Source organism: Rutilus rutilus (genome assembly GCF_951802725.1).
Source record: "Rutilus rutilus genome assembly, chromosome: 17".
NCBI classification, from domain to species: domain Eukaryota; kingdom Metazoa; phylum Chordata; class Actinopteri; order Cypriniformes; family Leuciscidae; genus Rutilus; species Rutilus rutilus.
In genome coordinates this window covers 5,251,033-5,276,655 of record NC_140230.1, presented here as the reverse complement: position 1 = coordinate 5,276,655, position 25,623 = coordinate 5,251,033, and the positions used below count along the sequence as shown (strand labels likewise).

Sequence of the window (25,623 nt, the reverse complement as noted above, 5' to 3'; positions counted from 1 at the left end):
TCATTGTACTTACCCTGTAACTACATGAAACAAGAGGGTAAGAAGCACCACTTTAATTTACAGCCCGCAATGTCTTACCCTGTAACTACATGAAACGAGGGTAAGAAACACCACTTTAATTTACAGCCCGCAATGTCATACTTACCCTGTAACTACATGGAATACTTACAGTCTAAATAATTTGCCTAAATAATTTGTTATTTTCCTGGTTGTTACCCCTTTATTCCCAAAACTTTACATATTATTCCCCTATACTTACACGTACGCACTTTATAGGTACACTGTAATTACCGAAAGTTACACTGAAATTTCGTTTTAATAACGCAGTATTTTCCTGGTTGTTACGCCTTTATTACCAAGACTTTACATATTGTTCCCCTATACTTACACGCAAGTACTTTATAGGTACACTGTAATTACCGAAAGTTACACTGTACTTTCATTTTAATTACGCAGTACTTTCCGGGCTGTAATCTAAAGCGTTACCTATTATTCTAACTATAAGTAACTTTGCATCTGCATGTCAAGCAGTCATTAGAGTATTAGTAGACTTAATATCTGCAAACACTTTATTTTGATGCTCCCCAACAGACTACTGATTATAAGTAACTTTGCATGTACATGTCAACTTATTCTACTAACCCAAACCCAAACCTAACAGTCTAGTAATACTCTCATGAGAGTTAGTTGACATGTACTTGCAGTTACTAGTTAGTAGAATGTCTAAAGTGGACTATTGAAATAAAGTGTAACCAAAGCCTCTACAAACACATGGTAGCTTTGTATGGGGAAACAGACTCAAATTTACATTATTATTCAGTTAAAATATTCTTTTCTGCTGTAGCTTTCAGATCTCGACATGATGGTGAGTAAATGGGACAGAATTTACGTTGCTGAGTGACTGATCCCTTTAAAGGGTTAGTTCACCCAAAAATGAAACTTCTGTCACCAATTACTTCCAATTGAGGTTTGATCTTACACATCAAGTTAAGGTGTCAAGGTGTCAATATTTTGGTGGAGGGACAGAAATTTGTCAGATTTCATAAAAAATGTATTAAAGGCATACTTTGCAGTTTCCGTTTTTGTCAAACAGCGACCCGAGTCGCTGTGGAGTACTTGTATTTAATGTTACTGTGGTAAATACCACTCACGCAGAGTTTTTCTTTTCTTTTCCTTGACTCTTCTGACCGCGCTTTCTTCATTTTCTTCGTCGACTCTGCCATGATTCACGTCTGAAATGCGTGCTAGTGTCTTCCATAGAGGCTGCTTCATATGTTGCTGTAAATCAAGACGTGATTCTCGCGAGATTTGGCAGGGATTGACACCTCTCAAACCTGCAAGTTCCCCCCCTTGCTTTGCTATCGGGATGATTCGCCCTACTACGAGTTAGTTTACCATCGAAATGACTTCCAAGCTGTTATATTACAAATCTTGCATAGTGTGGCTTTAATTTGTGTGTCAATGATGAACAGAAGTCTTACGGGTTTGGAACGACATGACGGGTCAAGCAGAGCGGAAGCAGTGCAGGAAGCTGTGCTTTCACACTGGCAGTGTAATACAGTCAACTATCATCGAGTGTGTCAGCTTTTTCAGCTGTTCTCCTCTCACCACTGTCTGTCACGTGCTTTGATTTATGATGGGCAGCATACTCTGCTGTGTATATTGTGACACATTTAAAAAATGCTGTATATATGCAGTTTATATGATACAATTAATCTTCTAAAGTTAAGATATACCCTTAGTTTTAATAATTTAAACAGACTTTTGACATTTGGGCAAATAATGTTTTCGTGTAATAGTGCTGAAAGTCAAATGGTCACTGTGAAACACAGAACACGTCATATGATTTTATGGTGAAATTAGTTATTTTTCGTGTTAACGCAGGTGTAAATTTTTTTCCCAGAACAATGCATCCTGGCTTTAATTCAGTGTGAGTGTCTTTAATTCTTAAGAGTCAATGATTGGATCAATATTGCAGTGATTATTATGTTTCTGGAATGTTATATGTTTGGCAACAGTTCTTCTAACCCTAACTGATGGAGTGTGTAGCTTTTTATTTCTTAAACCACCATGTTGGAAGACTCATCATAGCCATATTCCAGGATGACAAAGTCAAGATTCATCAGGCTTCAATTGTGAAAGAATGGTTGTGAGGAGCATGAAGAATCATTTTCACACATGAATCGTCTCCTCTGAGTTCAGACCTTACATTCACTGAGAGTCTTTGGGATGTGCTGGACTCTTGCATTGTCAATACAACATCTTGATGGAAATAAATTACGTTATGTTATTTTGATGTTATTGCAAATAACATGCTAGAAACATAATAATCTGCAATAATGATCCAATCATAGACTCTTAAGCATTTGCCTATTTAAATCCAAACAGTGGCTTTTTTTTTTTGGCCATGCAGTGTATGTGAAACAGGCATTTGTGAAGGTAAAAGGTTTTAGATGTCGAGCTACAGTGAAATGAATGCTTTATCAATTCTGTTGCTACCTAGAAATACAAGTTGTGATTTGCTTGCAAACTGTACATCATTAAATAGCAATGTCATTATTATTTATTATAATCCCACACAGAGCTATCATGCCTGAGGAATTTAAGTTGTTCATTGAAAAAACTTTGATTATGATCAAAAGTAAATTAAATTCACTTAGATATTGCTCAAATTGTATGTCCTTCCTTAATGTTGTGCCAATTTTTCACTCTGATATCAACTATCAATATTTTTCAGGGTAATGCATCAAAGTTATAGCTAACACTCTAATGTAAATATAATGTCAGTATAACAAATATGTGGGTCCCACTTTATATTAGATATATTTAACTACTTTGTACTAACATTTTAATTAATCATTTGATACAATTGTGTAATTACACAGTTGACCCTTCCCTACCCGTACCACCAAACCTGTCCCTAATCTTACCCGTAACACACCTCAATAACAGCAAGTGTTTCACAATGCAATATGAACACTATAAGTAAACTGTACTTATTTTTTTATTGAAATACATAGTAGTTAAAGACACCTAATATAAAGTGTGACCGATATTTGTTGTTAACAAGGCCAAATAGCTTTTCCTCCAAGAGTTTTGGCCACTAATGACAGACGACCTGAAACATCTGCAGGAGATGAGTGGGGCGTTTTACTGTAATGTAGATAGGTATACGCTCAAGTGTTAGTGTGTGTTGCGGAGGCGTAGCGCTGTATGTGTAATTTGATTCAAACGCTAACTCTTTCCCTGTCAACCACACATCTGACAGCGTTTTCCAGCCAGAGAGAGAGAGAGATTGTCCGCTCAGCAACAGGAGTTATTTCGAGACTGAAGGACGGACAGCCGTGTCATCGAGCAGACAAGCTCACTAATCTATCAGTTTCATTAAAGCCTGGAGGAAATCCAGCACACAGGAAGAAGGACTGGGGTCAGTGGGGGAGCAAAGGACACTGGGAGGCATTTACTGGCACAGGTGTTTGATCAGTGAGCGTTCAGATCAGTAACCAGGATCCAGTCTCCATGTCTATTTAACTACTTAATGCCTTCAAGATGTATATTCCACATAGGGTAAACAGCTTATTCACCGGCAGGGCTTACGGTTTTAGTGTTTAAATTGAACATGATGTCATGTATTCACAGATGTGCGTACGAGGGTTCAGTTAAGGTTTACATATTGGAAACTGTGCAGAAGCGTCAGATAAGCGTTTTGCGATAACTAAACACAGTGAAGGTCTGTAATGTCTTTCCTCTCAGGAAGGAAGCTCTTGTGAGATCAAGCCACTGTGCATATTTTTTGGAGCACATCACAAGTGCTCCTCGTTCACAAAGACTTCCTGAGTTTAAGATCCAAGTGTTTGCAATGGCAAACCTGATGAGTGATTTATAGGGACTTAAAAAGGCTATTTGCTGTTATTAATGTGTGTGTGTGTGTGTGTGTATGTGCGTGCCTGCGTGCATGTGTGTGAGAGAATCATTAATCAGGGCTATTGCTCTTTGTGGGCACTTTATATCGGGTTCAACCAGTTCAATTTCAGAAGTAGATCTGACTAATCTTTTCCAATGTTATCTCTTTTTATTGAAAAATTGTTACATTATTTTATATTACACCATTTTTTTTTTTGTATGTTTGGTAACGAGGTGCTATCAACGAGCTTATGTAAGCCAGTAAAATTCCTTAGATGGGAATATTAAGCCCTTGCGAGATATTTTCATTCTTGCACGATCAAAAAGAAAATACAGCCAAGCTGAGAGTGTCAGTTTCACTTTTTACAGTACCTATAAAGTTAGGTCATACAGTAGTGGCCAAAAGTCATGTCTGGCCTTGGAAAATTGACATTTTCACCTCTTATTGAAATATTATTAAAAATGTCTTAAAGATTTTATAGGCATATTGTGTAGATGTGCTTGGAGTCGATTGTTTTATTTGTGATGATAACGCAATGAAACATGCACAATTTTTGGCCAGGCTGTCAAGAAAGAAACTATGCACACATGCAAAAACAAGAGAGAACCAACGGAAAATGAATAACTGATTATGATGTAGTCAATCTGCTTTTGTGAGCTTTTTGTTTTTCTATGCTTTTTTTTCATAGTAAAATAAAACCTGTAGCTGTAGTTTGCCTTTTTTAATAATGCTTATTCCGCAGCTAGCCATATTTTAACCATGTTCATACTTTTTAGCTGAATAATTGTTTAGTAATAGTTAATAATAAACTATGACTTGATTTTTCTTTAATTTATGATAAATATGCATCACGCTGAGGTCATTGTTTTATGTTAAAACTGTGTAATGCAATTCAAATGCATAAATCTTACATTGAGGCCTAAATATTTTTTGAGTGTGTCACATGACCTTTAATTTCAGATGACACGCCCATAGTCTGTTTACTGGCCATCTGGACATAAAACTCAAAGGCACATTCTCGATCTGGCATACTCTAATCTGATTGGTTGGCTGACTTTTGAGGAAGAACTAATCACTGAATTTTCAAAGCTTTCGGTCAGTAGCATCTAATCATTGAAAGAGTTTGATGTTGGAGGCACTTAGGAAAGATTAAACCACATGTCCACGGGTAGCACTATATGTCCTGCTTTGTTTATGCGCAATAATCAGTACTTATCGCTTTTGGATGTCTATACACATTCTAATATTTTCTGTGTGTTTCACTGTAATTATAATACATTCGCTCTGTGTATGTTAATGTGGTTCTGATGAGTTTGTTCAGACCACAGCGGCACCACATGTAACTAATCATTTTTATGTCACGTTCGTATAAATCAGCGGTTACAGAGTCTCCGCTACTGAATCTCTGTAAATCAGCGGTTTTCTTCCTGCGTCAGCCCAGATTCCCCAGTGGACTGCAGAGTGACAGGAAGCTTGCGGTGTATAGAGATTAGAAGGATCATTATACGTATGTGCGCTCTCACTGGTGTGTGAACTCAGAAGAGCGTGCGCTGTGGTTTCCAGTGAACCCTGCTCAAAGCGTCCAGTGTAGAACCAGCACAGCAGAGTCTTTCATGGAGTCGAGATGTAAATACTGCGCCTTACGCTGGCTCATTGTAAGAGTGACTTAGTCTGTTGATGGAGTGAGAAAGCTTCAGAGAAGTGCCCTAGTCTTGGCCCTTCTGTCCAGCTGGTCAAGAGAAGAGTTGGAGTTGGCTCCTGCATAAATTCGATCATGCTTATAAGGATATATAGACTTCTGGTGCTTGAGATCTTGAGCCTTTGAGAACTGACGCTTGACGTTTTTGCAATAGGATTAAACGCAGGAACCATCACAACAGGGCTTTCCTTTAAAACCCTGATTGTTCTTACAGTCACTGCAGCTGCCAAATGTTTTCTTCTGTCCGTCTCATGTGCGTAGGCTTATTAAACAAACCGTTGAGCCTCTGTGATCCCTGGCTTCTGTGCAACGCTCAGGGTCCGTTTAGTGCTTCAGGCCTCATCATACACCGTCTGACAGCATCACACACATGGTTTCTCTCTGTAGGCATGCTAAGCTCATGGTTGCTGTTTTATGTGTGTTGTGGTAGGTTAACCCTCTCGAATCACATGGGAACTGAGTATATTGCTGTGTGTCACACGACATCGCGCCACCGTAATTCATGCGGAGTCACGCCGGCCTGCTGCCGTATCCCTCAGATGTTAGCTTACACAGTTGTGCATGTGGCTTTGGTTGTCTTTGTTAATTTGTTGAGCTACTGTGCCGAGTGTCGCTCTCATCTCGCTGTTGCACACATGGTTCTCGGCACACGCAGTGTGTGTGTGTGTGTACGGAGCCTGTCAAGCACATGACATTCACACATGGTTTTGAGTACTGAATGAATGTTGGGCTACTGGGTTCACTCGGGAACATATGGAGCGGGTCTGTACCCCAGCTGACCCTCGCGTGACAGCTCGGCCCGAGAGGTGTGTCCCTCCACTGTTTCATCACACTTTGAGTGTACACACTACATCACTGCCCAACATGCACCAGGGCTCGCACGTAAACAGTGACATCATCGCAGCACTGTGCGTTGCCTCTACAAGACTTTGTTTTGCTCAGTCAAAGTTCAACCGCCTTGAGTGCCATGAGCTGTGTGCAATATGCAGACCCTTGTGAAAAAGAAGTATACTTTAGTATACTGAACTGAATATGAATGCAATTAAATGTATTGTATTATAGTTAAAATTGATGTTAAATGCAATTAGTAGTTCTTAAGAGTGCTTTTTGACACACTTTAGTAGGACTTAAGTACATCTTTATTTGTTATTTTATACACATTTATACATTTTTATAAGGGTGTGGGCTTTACTTTGAAACGATTTTCACTCAGAAATTGCTTGAAAATTTCACAAATAATTACACAGAAATGGCAAGTAACACATTAAATTAAACAACATTTTGAAGTAGAAAGTGTGAAAATTGTATTTTCTTGTAAAGCTTTCTCCAATAATTGTTTAATTTACAACTTTACTAAATCAATTTCTACTGTGTAATTACTTCTATTGTCTTTAAAATATGGTTAAAGCTTACTGACAAGCATTTATGGTTAACTAAACTACATACAGTACCTTAATGTCATGTTAAGTTGCAATTTAGTACATTTAAAATATATTAACGGTAACACTTTATTTTGATGGTCCACTTTAGACATTCTACTAACTATAAGTAACTTTGAATCTACAGGTCACCTTCAGTCATTAGAGTATTAGTTGACTGTCTGCTTAATATCGGCGAACACTTTATTTTGATGCTTCCCAACTTTGCATGTACATGCCAACTTATTTAACAGTTATGATTCTTGTCTTGTTTCCCCTATTTTGTGTTTAGGACTCTTATGTTGAAGCGTATATTCCTTGTTCCCATTGTTCCAGTGTTTCACTTCCATTTGTCCCAAATGACACACTTTACACTATGCACTTATACTCTATGTACTTATGCACTGTGTACTCAACCATGTAGTGCATGAATTGTATATGGTTATTTTGTCATTCAACTTTGGAGTCTGATAGCTCCTCCGCTACGTGATTAAAGCTGCGACAGTTGAGTGCATGAAGTGTCCAACATTCCATACTTCTTTTTCCCTTAATTAAGTGCATCATCCGGGTTTTTAAAGCGTACTTTTTTTTTCAGTGTAAACACACTTATTGCAATATTTATACTCCAAAACGTCATAGAATAGTTCATGAGTACGTGAATTTGGACACACCTCCTGTGTTTAGACTCTGTTTGCTTTTGTTTTTGTTAGTTGACATGTAGTTGCATGTAGTTGTCTAAAGTGGACCATATTAACTTTAAAAGTAATATTGAAGAACACTCTACAGATACAATTATAATCAACTACTTTAGTACATCTGCTGTAGAATGTTAGTCAACATATCAAAATAAGTGTACTTCTTTAAAGCATGACAGAAGGATATTCATCATAATAAATTAAAATGTACTTTAAAGGTGCATTGCGCAAGTCTCTGAGTTTTTGCAGAACTATGCCCCCTTCTGGCGACACGCGAAACTGCAACCAGAGTTGTGCACGCGGTTACGTGGAGTTTGCGTTGGGGTTTGGGATGAACTAGAAGCCGGTCTCTTTGAATCCATCTTCTACTTTTGCAAAAGTCGCTTGAGTTGTCTTCGCTGATGCGGATTATGGCGGCGAATACACAAACCTGCCAGACATAGCCAGGTGAGCGTGAACGCGCATGACGTCACGCCCAGTCGATTCCGACCCGAATCCCTCTTATTTATTTTACTGTACAGGATTATAGAGGCAATCGCAGTGATCATAGAAGGGCTCATTCAGCCCATCAGGCAATTGTTTAAGCATGTATGGGTTCGAAAAACCGGTATTTTTAACATGAAATGTTGCGCAATGCACCTTTAAGGTAAAACTTTTATTTTGACATTAATACCAAGTTTACTTAAGTAAACAGTTACGAAAGTATACTCCCTTATGTGGCCGATTATTTCATTTATAATATATTACCTTAAAATTTTGTTTGCAAAAAACAAACAAAAAACATTCAATGCAATTAAGTAGGCCTACATTTCTTTTCACAAGGGGAGGTTCCTGCAACTGCTTCCCTGGCAAGTCAGTTTTGATTTCATGTTGACCAGGCTAACACTACTCCATTTATACAAAAGTACTAAACAATGGTGTAAAAGATTTACTGGTAAAGGGACTGGATGTACATACTGTAACATAACATACTGTAACTCCACACATGCAGGTACATAAGGAAAGTGTCTTAGTAGGTCAGTAACGGTGCCCACTGTGTTTGTTCCAGATGTCATCTCTCCAACACATTACAACCCGTACTTCAGGAGGCTAAGGTTTGACGTGAGCTCCATGGAGAAAAACGCTTCAAACCTGGTGAAGGCCGAGCTCAGGATCTTCAGGCTGCAGAACCCAAAGGCCCGTGTGTCTGAGCAGCGGATTGAGCTTTACCAGGTAAGTCTTCTCCTGTCCCTCAGCCCTTCATCATTCTTGCATTTCCTTTGACTTCATGCACTCATTCAACTCCCCGAACAACTGTCATGACAGCAGCAGTACAAAAATCTTGTCTGGACAATTACTTGCATGCAAGCTTTGGTTTTTACACGTGAGAATTAATATATAAAGTAAAATATTTTTCTAAGAAATACTATTCAAAGTTTGTGTCAAACTATTACAATTTCCTCATTTATGAGATCAGATATGATGTATTTTTTATTTTTTTTACTTTTATGCCCCCAAATATTTTTTATTATTTCAGAAAACATGATTATCCTCGAAGAGGTGTATTCAAGTGTAGTCATTGTATGTACAAATTCCAATTTAATGTATTTTTAAAGGTATATTATGTAACTTTTTTGTTAATTATCAATCCTTCTGAAAAAAAAAAATTGTTTTACCTTTGTCTTACCCTGATTCACTATGCTATTGCGTACATGCGTCACTCGCCCGTGTGTATCTCGTCATATCTGTAAATAGAGTAAATTTTAGAGGTTGGTTGTCACAACGAGTGAGAAAGGTTGACATGTAGCCTCGAGCCTCCAAGGAATCACCCGTTTTAAACAAACGCTAAACAGAGGAGAGTTTGCTGGAGAAGAGAACGACAGAGCTCGTAATAAAACAAGAATCAACATTAGCTTAGCTTTTGAGAGATGTCGAGGACTGAGGAATTTAAAATGTTGTAAAAGCGATGCAGAGATGGCTTTTTTATTACTCAACAGATGAAATAAGGTATGTTATTGAACAGATAAATTGCCATATGTAGCTCTCTGACAGAGTTCATTGTAAAGCATTATCAATAGTGAAGGCTCATTTCATTATGGTTGTTGTAGCGCTGTGATGGAGTTTATTTTTAAGAAAGTAACATGTCTATTAATGGGTAAAGCTACAGTAATGTTTTCAGCTAGTCAGCTTGAGATGCTTTTTTCTATCTAAACTGGTTATATCTCTTAATAGTGAATGTTTTATGAGCAGTAGGATAATCTCGCTCTATCTTTTTTAGTTATGAGGAACCATATTCATCTGCACAGTCATGCAGAGCCGAAACGCAATAAAAAAACAATGTTCTTTCACAAAATACATGCAGTTTTGTTTTTTAAATGCCAGAAAGCCAAAAGATCAGGGCAAATCATGTATTATGTCATTGACCCATTCACTACAATAGCACTCTTGCTGATGTGATATTGCTTAAATAAAGGTGCCATGCAGAGATGCAAATTATATGTCGTCTATAGCAATTCACCTCTTTAATCTTATTAATATTTCAGCTGTTTCTCATAAACTGCAATTAGATTGAATGGAGAGCAAATGGAGACTTGCATCTCCGGCTTCTCATATTTTCCTCCTGAGAACAAAACTTCAAAATTCAGAGATTTCAATAAGAACTCAAACATTTCTCATCAAATACTCCCGAAACCAAATGATCTGAGCTATGCCATCCAAATTATAGACCTAACCTCTTAATGTATTTATATTAACTATGGAAGCTTGTTTCCGCCAAAGAATAAAAATAATAATAAGGAAATTCTGACTTTTTTTCTGGCAATTGTGAGTTTATAGCTTTCAATTCTGACTTCTTTCTCAGAAATTCAGCTGTGAATTATAAAGTCCAAATTGTGAGATAAAAACTCACTATTGCGAGACAAAAGTCTTGCAAAAATATATTTTATTCCTTGGAAACAAGCGTCCATAATCAACTCTTGTTTTATATGTTTTATATGTACGAGGTCTAGGAAATACACTGAAAATGCCACTCAGAAATTGCTAGTGCATTTCATAACTTTTTTTTTACAGTGTACAGATAAATAAATAATAAAGAAGTCTTCTGAGCTATGAATGAGCCTGTGAATCATACCAGAGTTAATAGTAACCCGGGCCACTTTTCAGATGGACTCACCAACACACACTCAAGTTCAGAAAACCGTTTTCACACCAACCAAGTGAACCAAACTCTGACGTCAAACAGGCTTGTGTACGCAGTGTGAAAGCGCCCACACATGCACTTTTTAACCTCTCTTCTCCTCCTCCTCTTTCCTCGTATGTTCGTTTATTTATCTTAAGGGTGCTGTAGAGCTCCGGCCCATCGATCAGCGGGGTTTTATGTGTGTGTGGAGAGAAGTGAGTGTGGAATGCTGTTTGGTGATTTAGAGTTCCGAGGGTCTCGAGGGCCAAATAAAATCCCAGTGCTGTCGAGGTCTGTGCTCCCCTCCTCCCACCTGCCTCTCCATTTAACCTCGCTCCCCTCCTCTCTGTTCATGTGTCAGGTCTGTCATGACAGGTGCAGTAAACACTGTCCCACTAACACAGAGATGGTGAATGTGTTAGGGAGGTTTTAAAAGGAGTTTGCAGGGAAGGGAGAGGTTGATCCTGTTCCATTTTTATTACTCATGTTAATGATCCTGTTGTAGCTGGTCAGGAAAATATGGTCATTATAATTAAAGTGACCTTTAATTAAAGTGCAAAATAATACATTTAATATAGTTCATCTGCATATAACATTGAAAAGTTCAAGATGGGAGTCAAAAGCAGTCAATCTAGTCAGGCAAAAGTTTGCTTTAAGAATGGACTGTTGTCTGAAGTGAACTGGTGAAACAGCTCAAACTGAAAGAGTAGAAAGAGTGATATTTTATGCAATTTCCCTATATTTAGTATATACTTTATTCACGCTGTCAATCCACACATCTTTTTCTAATATCATGAATTATTATGAAGACGAAATACTCCAAGGCACTCGCGAGGTGAAGTAAAAAACATTTAATTAACTGGGCTAAATCATAAAAAAAAAAAAAATTAAAGTGTAGATATAAGCATTTCGGCTATACCGCCTTCTTCAGGATACATATCAATTGTCTTCTTAAACTATTAGTAATTAGTGGATCACCAAAGACAGCTGGTTAAACAACATGAATTATTATTTGATGAATATCAGTGACATTGACAGTCGTCACATAAGTAATTGCGGGCATGAATAGCATTTATAATGTTACACTGGCGTTTAAAAATTTGGGGCAAAGTCGCCAAGGCTCCATTTATTTGATCAAAAATGTAGTAAAAACAGTTATATTGGGTACAATTTAAAATAATAATAAAAAAAATTAGAGACATTTATTAAGAAACATTTCTTATTATTATCAGCGTTGAGTTGCTGTTTCAAATTTTGTGGAAAACATGATACTTTTTTCAGGATTCTTTGATCAACAGAAAGTTCAAAAGAACAGCATTTATTTGATAGAAATATTTTTTAACATTAAAAATATCTTTACTATAATTTTTGAGCTCTTTAATGCATCCATGCTGAATAAAATATACATTTATTTAAAAACGAAATTTATAATAAATGAATATATCCCTCATTAAGAAATTCAACTCTCCTGTTAAACCAATCAAGTGTTATTTCAGTTCAGCATGGAGATTTATCTCCATATCAGCAGTTGTGTAACTACAGTAGATTCCAAACTGTCCCAAAAGCCCCTCGACTGCTTTATGGACAGCCGACCCCTGTAGCTCAAGTCTAAAGATCCTACAATTAGTATCTCCATTTTGGCCTCCATCTGAGCCTCTCCATCCCACATTCACCTCCACGGCCCGATGGAAGGAAGCTGAGCCATTGCAGATCTACAGCTGAAGCAGTGTTTTACGCATTAAGAGCTGCTCTGTCCAATGTAAACACGCAGCCACGAAGGACAGAGGAATAACAGTGCACCCTGTCCAGCATCTGTTTCCGCCACCACAGCCTCTCCAAGCATTTCCCAGACCTGGCTAATCAATCAGGGAGCTTCCAATGGGAAGAAGGGAACCGCTGTTGAGGCACTGGATAAGGGTACCATTTCATATGGGGTGAACGAGGGCTAGCACATCGATGACATCGTTTGCAGTCTGCTAATGCGTTTCCTGTTTCTTTAGATTTTAGGTCATAAAGAGCTCACATCACCCACACAGCGCTACATCGACAGCAAGGTGGTGCGCACCCGTATGGAGGGCGAGTGGCTGTCATTCGACGTGACCGAGGCCGTCAGTGAGTGGCTGCTGCACAGAGGTAAAGGAGTGTAAGACATTGTTTTACTAGAAATGTCTTGTGCATATTTATGTCTAATTCCTGCTGTAAAATCTAAAAACTCAAAATCAACTTAAAACCAAAATTGAAGATTAATGGTATATTTTTCTCCAATTTTCTCATATCTTTCTCGACCAAAAATATTGATGACTCATCTTGCACTCAAGGGTGTGTCCCTTGTGAAAAAGAGGAGTGCTTAATTGTATTGAATGTGCACTTGTAGTGTACTAGATGAATATAGGTAATATAATATGAATTTGAATAAGGCCAGTACTTTTATGACTATGTTTCTCAACTTATGAACACTTTCAAAAGGTGCACTGTAATATCAAATTAATAGTTTTACTTAAAGTACATTAAGTTTTGTATTCAGCTAATTGCATGTAATTTTACAATACATTTTCATTTAACTGTGCAATTCATTCACTTTCATTTAACATGCAATTCAGTGTCCAAAAAATAAGTAGCTACCAGTTTCCTTTTCAGTGATCTAGCTTGACCACCTTAGGCTGTTTCCCTTTCATGACGGTCACTCCAACGTTCGTCGGAGGGATCCGACAGAAATGGGATCTTCGCAGAGAGACCAATCTACTTTGAGAGAAACTAAACTAGTCAATGCACATTGGCATGCGATAATTGCACCAGCTGTTTCTATCACGCAGTGAGGATATATAATGAGCAGCAGGTGCAACGCATCATTGCATTTCGCTTCGGAGCCGAGCTGATTCATGGTCTGTTCCAGCAGTCTTACTTCTAAAGAAGAGACAACTTTTCGTGTGCTCTTTTTGGATGAAGCCCTCACCTTCATGTTGCGTGTCCCGGCTGGATCACAGCAGGATTACCTCAGAAAAAAACCAGCTGTTTTCACAGCTCTGAGCATGGCGGTTCGGTTGAGTGCCTCAGCGGATTGCACTATTTCCCGCTGTTGGCCGCAAACATCCCCCTGTAGTTCTAGTACAGCACTAGAGAGAGCAAATTTTCCTAAAAGAGCTTACACGTGTGTGACTTTCCACTCGTGTGTTTCTGGATGCGGTCGTTCCCTGTCCTCATGTGACGGCCACGATCACTGTATCACATGCCTGGGCTTAAGCATGCTGAAACTGTGTTCGTGGGTGGTTCATGTTCTCTCAGGAGAGAACCGTCGAGCTGCCGGTGCACGGGTTGTCACGGCAACCCACCGCATCGTGCGGCGCTCTAGATGCGCGGTCGAGACTCGAGTAGCTCACACGAGGTGGAGTCCCTTTGCCTATTCCCCGATCTAGCACCAGAAGATGGTGGCCACCAGAAAATGGCCAGCAGACAGCAGCATGCGGTTCGAGAACGCAGTCAAGCCTTCCCACACATCCTCTGTCCACCCATGGGCCGGTCGGGTCGGGTCCCTGTCCTCCACCTCACTGCCCCTCCGCAGTACGTCTGTGGTTCCGTTGGTCCCGCTGGTACGGTCTCTCGGAGCCTGGCTAGTGCTCCCGAGACCATCCTGCTGGCTCATCTGCACCATCAGACTCGGCTATGCGATTCAGTTCAAGGGCATCCGGTTCACCACAGTGATGGCTACTGGTGCTCCTGTCTTATGGGCAGAGATCGAAGTCCAACCGCAGAAGGACGTGATCGAGCCAGTCCCTCCAGCCGATATGAAGTCAGGGTTCTACAGCCCCTACTTCATTGTACCCAAAAAAGGGGGTGGGTTACGGCCAATCTTGGACCTGCAAGTTTTGAATCGGGCCCTGCACTAGCTCCTATTCAAAATGCTCTCGCAGAGACGCATTTTCGAATGCATCCATCCCCAAGATTGGGTTGCAGTGATCGACCTGAAGGACGCGTACTTTCACGTCTCGATTCTTCCTCGACACAGGCCCTTCCTGCGCTTTGCTTTTGAGGGTCAGGCATATCAGTACAAAGTCTTTCCCTTCGGGCACCTCAGCCTGTTGGGACTTTGGTTCAACTGGGACAAGAGCAAACTCTCCCCTGCACAGAGGATCTCTCATCTCGGTATGGAGCTGGACTCGGTCAACCAGACAGCGCGCCTCACTGAGGAGCGCATCCAGTCGGTGTTGAACTGCTTGAATTCGTTCAGACGCAGGACAGCGGCTCCACTGAAACTTTTTCAGAAGCTCCTGGGACATATGGCATCCACAGCCGCAGGAACGTTACTCGGGTTGCTTCATATGAGGCCACTTCAACACTGGCTACACGGTCGGGTCCCGAGATGGACGTGGCAGAGCAGCACATACCGGGCTTCCATTACCCTGCACTGTCACCAAACCTTCAGCCCATGGTCGGACCCTTCGTTTCTACGGGCAGGTGTTCCCCTAGAACAAGTGTCCAGGCATGCTGTGATCTTCACGGATGCCTCTGCCACCAGCTGGGGGGCCATGTACAATGGGCATGCAGCTTCGGGTCTGTGGATGGGGCCTCAGCTGCATTGGCATATCAATTGCCTCGAGTTGCTAGCAGTACGTCTTGATCTTAGCCGCTTCAAGGTGCCGCTTCAAGACAAGCATGTACTGGTCCGTATGGACAGCACTGTGACTGTTACGTACATCAACCGACAAGGTGGTCTGCACTCCCGTCGCATGTGGCAACTCGCCTGCCATCTCCTCCTTTGGAGTCAGAAGCATCTGAGGTCGCTTCATGCCATCCACATCCTTGGTGAGCTCAATCGTGCAGCCGACAAGCTCTCATGACAGCTTACGCTTCCGGGAGAGTGGCAGGTGGTCCAGCTGATTTGGAGGCACTTCGGGGCCGCACAGGTAGATCTGTTTGCCTCCCCGGACACGTCACATTGGCAGTTGTTCTTCTCCCTGACCGACGGAACCCTCGGCACAGATGCACTGGCACACAGCTGGCCCTGGGCCCTAAGCAAGTATGCGTTTCCCCCGGTGAGCCTTCTTGCACAGACCTTGTGCAAAGTCAGAGAGGACGAGGAGCAGGTCCTGTTAGTGGCCCCCTATTGGCCCAACTGGATCTCGTTCCCAGAACTAGTACTCTTCGCGACAGTCCCTCCCTGGCCCATTCCTCTGAGGAAGGACCTGCTTTCTCAGAGAAGGGGCACCCAATGGGAACCGCGTCCAGACCTCTGGAAACTCCATGTCTCTGGACAGGACGCGGAGGTTCTAGGTGACCTACCCCAGGCGGTGGTATACACCATCACTTCTGCTAGAGCCCCCTCTACGATGCACCTCTATGCGTTGAAGTGGAACCTGTTCATTGAGTGGTGTTCTTACCCTCAAAGTGTATGTTGCCGCTATTGCCTCGCATCACGATGCAGTTGAAGGTAAGTCATTGGGAAAGCATGACCTGATCGTCAGGTTCCTGAGGGGGGCAAGGAGACTAAATCCGCCTCGCCCCCCCTCTATACCCTCTTGGGACCTGTCTCTGGTGCTCAGCACACTGCAGAGACCTCCCTTCGAAACACTGCAGTCAGCAGAGCTATAGATCCTATCACTAAAGACAGTGCTCCTGACGGCGCTGGCTTCTATCAAGAGGGTAGGGGACCTGCAAGCGTTTTCGGTTGATGAATCGTGCCTAGAATTCGGACCGGTTCTCTCTCACGTTGTCCTGAGACCCCGGCCCGGATATGTGCCCAAGGTTTCTACCACGCCCTTTAGAGACCAGGTAGTGAACCTGCAAGCGCTGCCCTCAGAGGAGGCAGACCCAGCCCTGGCTTTTCTCTGTCCCGTCCGCTCCTTGTGGTTATACGTGGACAAAACGCAAAGCTTTAGGACCTCAGACCAGCTCTTCATCTGTTACGGAGGCCAGCAGAAGGGAAAGGCAGTTTCCAAGCAGAGGTTAGCCCACTTGATAGTGGATGCTATTGTCTTGGCATATCAATCCCAAGACGTGCCTTGCCCATTCGGGTTGCGAGCGCACTCAACTAGAAGTGTTGCTTCCTCCTGGGCGTTGGCTCAAGGCGCCTCGCTGACATATATATTGTAGAGCTGCGGGCTGGGCGACACCCAACACATTCACTAGATTTTATAGCCTTCGTGTAGAGCCGGTATCCTCATGTATACTCGCCCCAAGTGGCCAGTAGCATGAGGAACCCGCTCAAGTGTCGGCTTGCTACGCCATTCTCGCCTGGTCAGCCAGATACGTGCGTTTATTTGCTCCAGTGTGTTCCCCGGAGACGGCTAACCCTGTTGAGTTCCTCCGTCATCCCTACGGCAGGCCTAACACTCGTATGCATTGAGGAACCTGTGCTAGGACGGGTGTCCATATGTAGCGGTCCCTGCGGCGACCCCACATGTGTAAATTCCACGGTACGGCTACCCTGTCGGCTAGCCAGTGTCTTTCCCTTGGCAGAGCCCGCTCTGCCAGTGCGCTGCCTCCCTAGGTTTAGGCTGGAACCACCCCAGAGACTTCCATGTGTTGTACTACCATGCTTGGCTGGTCCATATGTGTATTCTCCACGTTACCTCCCTCCGGGCAGGTCGTGGCTTCTGCAGCGTTCTCCTTGCCCTAGAAAGGGCATGCTTTCCCAGTGTTATCCAATGTTCTCACTGAGTGGGTCTTTCGGAACATCAGTGGCCAGGACTCCCCGCATGAGCTTCTGCCCCTAATAAAGGGAAGAGAGGCTTATGCAGGGCACTGGAAGGGCCAACAACATGGCATGTTGGTAGGGATCCCATTTCTGGCGGATCCCTCCGACGAACGTTGGAGTGACCGACATGAAAGGGAACGTCTCGGTTACGTATGGTAACCCATGTTTCCCGAAAGAGGGAACGGAGACGTTCGTCCCGTCGCCATGTTGTTGTACCATAGCTGCAGACGGCCGGGTCCCTGGCTCGGCTCCTCAGTGAAAACCAAGGATGTGTTGCACCTTTTGCTCATTATATACCCGCACCCGCATATATGTGCATTGGTTCGTTTAGTTTTTCTCAAAGTATATGGGTCTCTCTGCGAAGAACGTCTCCATTCCCTCTTTCAGGGAACGTGGGTTACCATACGTAACCGAAACGTTTTCTAGCAGCAAGAAAATAAGAATTAGTCAAAATTTCTATTTGAGTTAAACATGACATTTTGAAGTAGAAAGTGTGAAATAGAATTTCCTTGTAAAAAATAACTTTAATGATTAAAAAAAAAATCTAATCCTTCATGCATGCAAAGTTTAGTGAGTTTTCACCATAGCTTATCAAAGTGCATGAGAATAGCAGTTATAACAGGCCAGAGCATGAAGGTGTCATCGTCAGCATACATGAGCTCATAACAGTTGGAGCCCAGCGGTTCTCCATCACATTACGCAAGAGAGCGATAGACATCCGCGCAGCAGCAGAGATATTCAGCATTACTAGCGGTTGTGATGAATGCTGGAGCTGAGAGACAGCAGTGACGGTGTGTGACTCCTGAGGGATCATGGGAGTGGGCTCACTCACATCAGATGAGCTCATTTATCTGCTGTAGATTATCTGACCTTGCTGTGCAAGTGTTTTATTTTTCTCTGTTTTTCTCTCCCACCAGACAGAAACAATGGATTCAAGATCAGCCTGCACTGTCCCTGCTGCACATTTGTGCCGTCAAATAATTACATCATCCCCAACAAGAGCGAGGAGCTGGAGACACGCTTTGCAGGTGGCTTTGGGTGGGGGTGCGTGTGTTTGTGTGTGTGAGTGTGCGTGTGCGAATGTGTGTGTGTGTGTGTGTGTGTGTGTGTGTGTGTGTGTGTGTGTGTGTGTGTGTGTGTGTGTGTGTGTGTGTGTGTGTGTGTGTGTGTGAGAGAGAGAGAGAAAAATGGAAATAAATGTTTGTCAGAAAGAAGTGGGTCTGATTGAGGCCCAAATCCCCCCGAATAAATTAGAGGCAAAAGGGTGCTTAAAAAGTCCACTACCAGTCCAAAGTCTGGACACACCTACTCATTCTAGATTATGCCTATTTGTCACATTTTAGAATAATAATCATAGTCATCAAAACTATGAAACAACACAACTGAAGACATGGGAATTATGTAGTGACCAAAAAATGTGACACAAAAGAAAACTAGCTTATATTTGAACTTCTTTAAAGTTTCCACCCTTTGTCTAGATTCCAGATTCTAGTCAGATAATGTTTTTTTAAACTGTATTGAACCGTGACTATCTGGTCCTATTAAAAAGTGTATGTTTTGACAGTGCTTTCAAGCAATATTTCATCAACCCAAAAAGTTACATTACAAATTAGTCAGATCACAGTTTAAGGGGTATTAATGCACCTGTTAATATCATCTAATGTTCCTGAAATACTCCATATGTTGTGTGCATTAAAGCATACTGAAACATGTATGATTAAAAATTACACTTACAGCAGTTTTATGTTTTTTCTATGAATTTTAATTATGCAACTCCTAGTAAAATCACTGTCGCCTCTCATGGTTAATTGTTTTGGCAATGATTTATGCATTTGGCAAATCTGATTTGGCAGATTTGATCCAAAGCGACTTGCATTGTTTTCAAGGTACACTGAAAAAAATAATTACACTTTTATTTAATATAATACTCTTAATTTGTTAAAAAAAAAATATATATATGTATGGTTTGTTAAAATCGTACATTTTATTTTATAAGTTCAAAAATATTTATTTCCGCAAAGACACAAGCCAAAAACGCACTTAATATAGATTGATATAATATATTTTTTGGCTTTTTACCACTTAATTTTGCCCTAAACAAAAGCTATAGCTATAGCATGAAAGTAGAATTTTCACCTAGGATAAAAAACATTGTATTAGTCAATGATTAATTTAGTTTACTATAGTATAAATAAAGACAACTTCAAAAGACCTTAATGGCGATGTCTTTTTGATGAATTCATCATACTAACAAATAAATTACAACAGAGAAACAGAGGTTTTTTTAAATTCCCAATAATTTGTTTCTTTTAATTTTTTCTATGGAGTGCATTAACAAAACAGGTTTAAACCGGAAACCATGACTTTAAATTAGACCAGTATACAAATGCACTTTAAATGAAATGACTCAGTCATTTGATTTTTTTTTCAGTGTATGCAATGTTCTAGTTCATGCATTCCCTGGGAATGGAACCCATGACCTTCTCCACACCATGCTCAACAGGAATGCCCTGTATAATTTGTTAAATTTCTGTCTGATTTCTGGTTCACAGGTATAGATGACAGCTTTGTGCACGGAGGGGATCTGAAGATGTTTAAAAAGCGCCGTCACAGTGGCCAGTCTCCACACCTGCTGCTGATGTTGCTTCCATCGTACCGTCTGGAGTCCCAACACAAGAGCCACCGACAGAAGAGAGCTCTGGACGCAGCCTTCTGCTCCAGGTAGGACCTTTTCCCACAGTCTGTATCTGAACCACAACATAATGTTTAAAACTGCACTTCTGGTGTCTGTATAGATACTCATCTGTCATTAGTTAAAAACAGCCAGATGTCAGTCCAGGATTATGCAATCGATGAGCCATATATCAAAGCAGACTGGACCACCTATCAATGTGGACTGAACTTAATCAATGAACTGGAAAACTTTTCACTGTTAGATTAAAGCTAATGTGACTTGATTGTCTTTTAATAAAAATCATCTGTACTCTCTCTCTCATCCAACCCATTGCTGACACGATCATATAACAATGTGCTGTTAATTTTATACTTCCTGACATATCCAAGATAACATCCAGTATTAACAAGCTGAGAAAATATCAGACATTTCTGTCCAAATCCTAAAGAGAAAAATCGACATTAAAATGAAAAAGTGGACTGATCTGATTATCAGTGGTTTAAGAAATCACAAGAAAGAACCGTGGTTGTTTTTTTTTGTGTGGTTTTTTTTTTCCTTTGTTGACAAATTATCAGAATAGAGGGTTTGGGTGGGACGTCTCCTTTTTTCCTTTTTTTTTTTTTATAGCCAGTAGACATTGAACACATCACAGCTGTGAACCATTATTTGCTTCTTTCTAGTCAGTTATGGGTTATATTAGAGGGAGGAACATTTTCATTCTAGAAAGCATTTGATTGGTCAGAAAACTGTGTAGTGCAGGATGAGTCATCAATATTTTAAATGTGTATACATTAATTAGAATTGAATTAGCCACAGTGATATTACATTTATCCAATACTCGTTTGGCAATATGTTTTAAATATTTTTAATATGAGGGAAGAACCAAATATTAAACTTGGTTAAGGTATTTATCTGAAAAAAAAAAAAAAAAAAAGGCAAACTGCAGTTACATTTTTTAAATTGTACTATGCAAAAAAAGCATAGAAAAACAAAAAGCTCACAGGAAAAAGCACACACTGACGACAACATAATCAGTTATTAATATTTGGTTGGTTCTCTCTTGTTTTTGCATGTGTTCATCATTTCTTTGTATGACAGCATGACCAAAAATTTCGTCAGCACAATTTGCCATGTTTCATTGCATTATCACAAATAAAACAATCAACTCCAAGCACAACTACGCAATTTGCTCACAAAATCTTTAACACATTTTTAAGAATATTTGAATGAAGGGTGATGTCATCAATTTTCCTGCCCACTACTGTACGTTGTGTGTATGAAAATGTTTATGGGTAAAAATATCACATGTATTATTAAAAACTATATTTAGAGTAGTTATATGATTTTCTTTAAATCTAATTCCATGCTAAATTTAGGTTCAAGAACTGAAATTAAATTGCAATTGCATTTACAATTGCATTCATAGAACAGAAAAGCTAAATTTGCTGTGGGATTCAATGGTAGAAAATCTGTTGATGTAAAACTAATCATGTCAACATATGCTATAGAGAAGCTATAGAGAACGTTACTGCCATTATTTCTGTCAAAAATATTTTTTTCTTTACTCATTTTAAGCTTATAGTTGATTTTTTATATTTTTAAAAATATGGAGTTTTATGTGCATGTAATATCAAAGTGTAGCAAACCATTTTTCCATGCCAAACTTCTCTGGCCCTCAAGCCATTGGGTTAAACATCAGTTATGTTTATCATACCACAGAAATGTGCAGGACAACTGCTGTTTACGCTCTCTCTACATCGACTTCAAGAAGGATTTGGGCTGGAGGTGGATCCACGAACCGAAAGGTTATAACGCCAACTTCTGTGCAGGAGCCTGTCCGTATCTGTGGAGCGCGGACACTCAACACAGCAATGTAAGACAGATTTCAGCTGCTTTTGCAACTGGTTAGAACGAAAACTTGTACAAGTAATTACCTGTAGCTGCGTTTCCATTACCCTTCAAATTGCGCAAATTGAACGGAAACACGTCAATTTCGCAAAAACTCCCGTAGATGACGCGGTGTGTTTGGACAGAATACAAGACAGAGTTCTTTATTAAATTCGTAAAAGGCAAAAGAATAACAGGAATAATGGATTCTAAACCTCAAATAAATGCCACAATCAAGACCTCGAAGCAGATATGAGGGAGAAACACCCAGAAACACCTCATATGTGCCGCTCACGAGTATAATAAGGGTCGTTCCTTACCATTAATGCTTGGAAAACAAACATACATCTCCTTCGATTAATAATAATGGCCAGTAATGGTAATTGTACAGTGCAATGGCTGGGATATAGTACATAAACCTACAAACGTCCGTTGCCATGGTTTTTGGAATGATTTTACTTATCACGAGAGGAAGAAATGAAGTTTTAGTCGCATAACATCGGTTAATGGAAACGCCGCTAATGAAAATCGCTAAAGTTTTGTGCAAATCTGTAATGGAAACGAGCCTTGTGTCTGGTTGGGATGAGCTGGTGATTCTAGATGTAAAGCTACTAAGTGCTGAAGACAACAGATGAATTATAAATAGTATGAATAACTGCATTTTATGTCCTGTTTCAGATCCTTGGCCTCTATAACACCATTAATCCAGAAGCTTCTGCATCTCCTTGCTGTGTGTCTCAGGATCTGGAACCCCTCACAATCCTTTACTACATCGGCAAAACCCCCAAAATTGAGCAGCTCTCCAACATGATTGTCAAGTCCTGCAAGTGCAGCTAGGAACCGATTAACTCAGTTTCCAAGAACACACATCCACACAAACAAACACACAATAATTTAAACCCAATCACAAACATGCTGGACAGGGTGTCAAGGTACAGCAGAGTAATTCCTACAGAATAGTTCCTACAAGAAGTACAGACCATTAAAAACTCTCCAAAACCAAGATGATACGTAAAAACACACATCTGAATGGTGTGTGGATGTGTGAACTTGTGCTGGAAACAGCCCTGTCGGCATGTGTCACATCACCCGCTCATCACTCTATGGATGTGAGTTTGGCAAACACTGGAAGTTTGTTATAGGTGTCTATATGTGAAGCAAGCGGAAGAAAAATCCCTTGTTCCATTTATTTCAAACAAACACTTCTTTCTGTTTTATTTTTTTTATTTTTTTATTGTTGTTTTGTTTCCCCTAAATTCAGATATTGTTTGCTTGACTATTTGATCATATTTAAAACCCATGATATTGTTCACCAACACTGGTGAAGAGCTGGAAATTTCTGAAAAGCATTTGTCTCAAACTGTGTTGCTGCCACAAATGACCTCCATGTCTGGCGCGAATGACCTGTTTTTGCAAGGGGGTAGAGTTGGCGACTGACAGATGAAATATTTTTAAAGTTAATGCACGCCTCAGAAAGACATAGTTTTACCACCTTACATGGTGTAAAAAAGGCCAAGACCAACAAGTCATGTTGCTCCAAGCAGCCAAAGACGTTTTGTTCCATTGCGAACAGTCATTTAGGTCAGAAACATTCTCTACACAACTGCAGTCATGAATGCATGGCCAACACATTGCAAGCAAAACCGTTGCACACTCTACATTCTTGCATTATTGTGGCAGCAACAAATAGATTTTCCATCAAATGTCTGTGCCATTAAGCCAAATGTTTTATCATGCAGATAGCTAGATGTAAACATGTTGACAGTGCCAAGCAAGATTATCTTCAAATTGTTGTTCCAGCATGAGAGTTATTGATCTGAAAGAGAAAAGTGACTAGAAGTTTATGCAAAAAGATGGCGTTTCTGAAAAGAATGACCATGACTTTTTGATGCTCACCACACAGAGCTATACCAGAGCATATATAGTGCCTGGTTAAACTGGAATACGGGTGGTTAGTGAATAAAACGCTGGTTTTGCGCTGAAATACGGCACACGCAAAAGTGGCAACTTCGTGAATTCACCCCTTGGCCCCTTATTACAGAGTGAGTGCAGCTATGATGTCAGCAACTCAGCAGTGTTGAAAGGAAGTGATGTCTAGTAATGAAATGGGTATGTTTACATGCACTAAGTTTCATCAGTCGAATGGATCAAATCCGATTTCATATTCTAAAAGTTCCCTAAGAGTTGGAATCCAATCCACATATTCGGTTACATTCGTGTGTATTACATATATTCCAAACAAACCTTCACGTGACTAGACTTACCCCAAGTAGAATTGCAATTTTTTGCCTTAATGACATGTAAATATCGACCATTTCGGAAGACGTGAGAAGTCATGGCTCGCATGTAAATGTAGCTATTGATGTGAGAGGAGTTGTGTCAGTAAAGTCAGATTTTGATGAAAGGATGAAGAATGTGAGCAGACATGTAATGGACAGGTCATGTAAGTGAGAGACAGTAACCCCAGTTCATCCTTGTGAACATGTTGTGCAGAGGCCAGCTTGACAAATGCACTGCAGCAGCCGCGGACGCTGACGTCGACGTCCAAAACGTTTTCGTGGAGAAATGTTTTATACACATCTCAAAGTGTCTTCCTGAATTTGTGATTTTGTTTTCTCTCAGAGAAAGTGATCATTTGTTATGAAGAATTGCACTGACTATTTTATTTCTACAATTTTTTTTTTTTATTATTATTATTATTTGTAACTATTGTTTGCTGGTTTTTATTCGTAGTTATAGCTTCACCCACATAACATGAGCTGATGATGTGAGTAGCTTCCAAGTTGAGGTTCACCTTTTAAGTCCTTATCTTAACCAGAATTAGAGAAACTGGTGCCAGATCAGTTTAAAAGAGAAACGTTGACTCATGGCCAGGATTTTTAGGTGACACTTATTTTATTTGTATTAGGGCAAGAATGCCAGTGGATTTCCTGCAGACACAGGAAGCAGAAGGAGACACCAGCATTGTCACACTAGAGCTGTTTATTGTTATTGTTGTCTATGATGATGATGATGATGTCGATATTGTTGACCCACTATGATGTATTGTAACACATTACTGTTGTGGTGCTCTAGTGGTAAATAAATTATTTAAGTGACAAGGGATGGTGTGTGTGCTCTTGTGTGTATTACATTTTCTTGTCAGACGAGTTAAATACAGAAAATAAAACTTATTTTTAGGACCATCAAGATTTTTTTTATATATACTGTATTCAAACAATCTTTATGGTCTCCTAAAAGTACGTTTTATTTTCTTTAATAATCCTCGGCTAACATAAACAGACGACATTACACTGCCTTATGATGAAACCCTAAACATTTAATCTCCATTTATTCCATTTGTTTATTTAACTTGCACACTGTGTGGGCAAGTCGACATAAACTACAGTACAAACCCTTGAGATTATTCTGACGATGCTCTGATACTGTATTTCCTCCCAATGGCCCTTAAACTCTGGAGGCTTGCCAAGCTCATTAGCCGAGAGTTTGTGGTTCCTT

The 25,623-nt window shown here is 40.4% G+C and overlaps 1 protein-coding gene across 1 annotated transcript in view; it reads left to right on the top strand.

The window, feature by feature from the left end:
- Window positions 1–23,096, top strand: part of tgfb2 (transforming growth factor, beta 2) — a 41,784-nt gene extending 18,688 nt beyond the window's left edge. The window contains exons 2-7 of the mRNA XM_084435273.1: window positions 8,765–8,928; window positions 12,874–13,006; window positions 18,482–18,592; window positions 20,117–20,285; window positions 21,958–22,111; window positions 22,804–23,096. Coding sequence (XP_084291399.1) covers window positions 8,765–8,928; window positions 12,874–13,006; window positions 18,482–18,592; window positions 20,117–20,285; window positions 21,958–22,111; window positions 22,804–22,962 — 890 coding nt within the window. The 3' untranslated portion in view covers window positions 22,963–23,096. The remainder of the gene's footprint in view (window positions 1–8,764; window positions 8,929–12,873; window positions 13,007–18,481; window positions 18,593–20,116; window positions 20,286–21,957; window positions 22,112–22,803) is intronic.
- The last annotated feature ends 2,527 nt before the right edge of the window (window positions 23,097–25,623 follow it).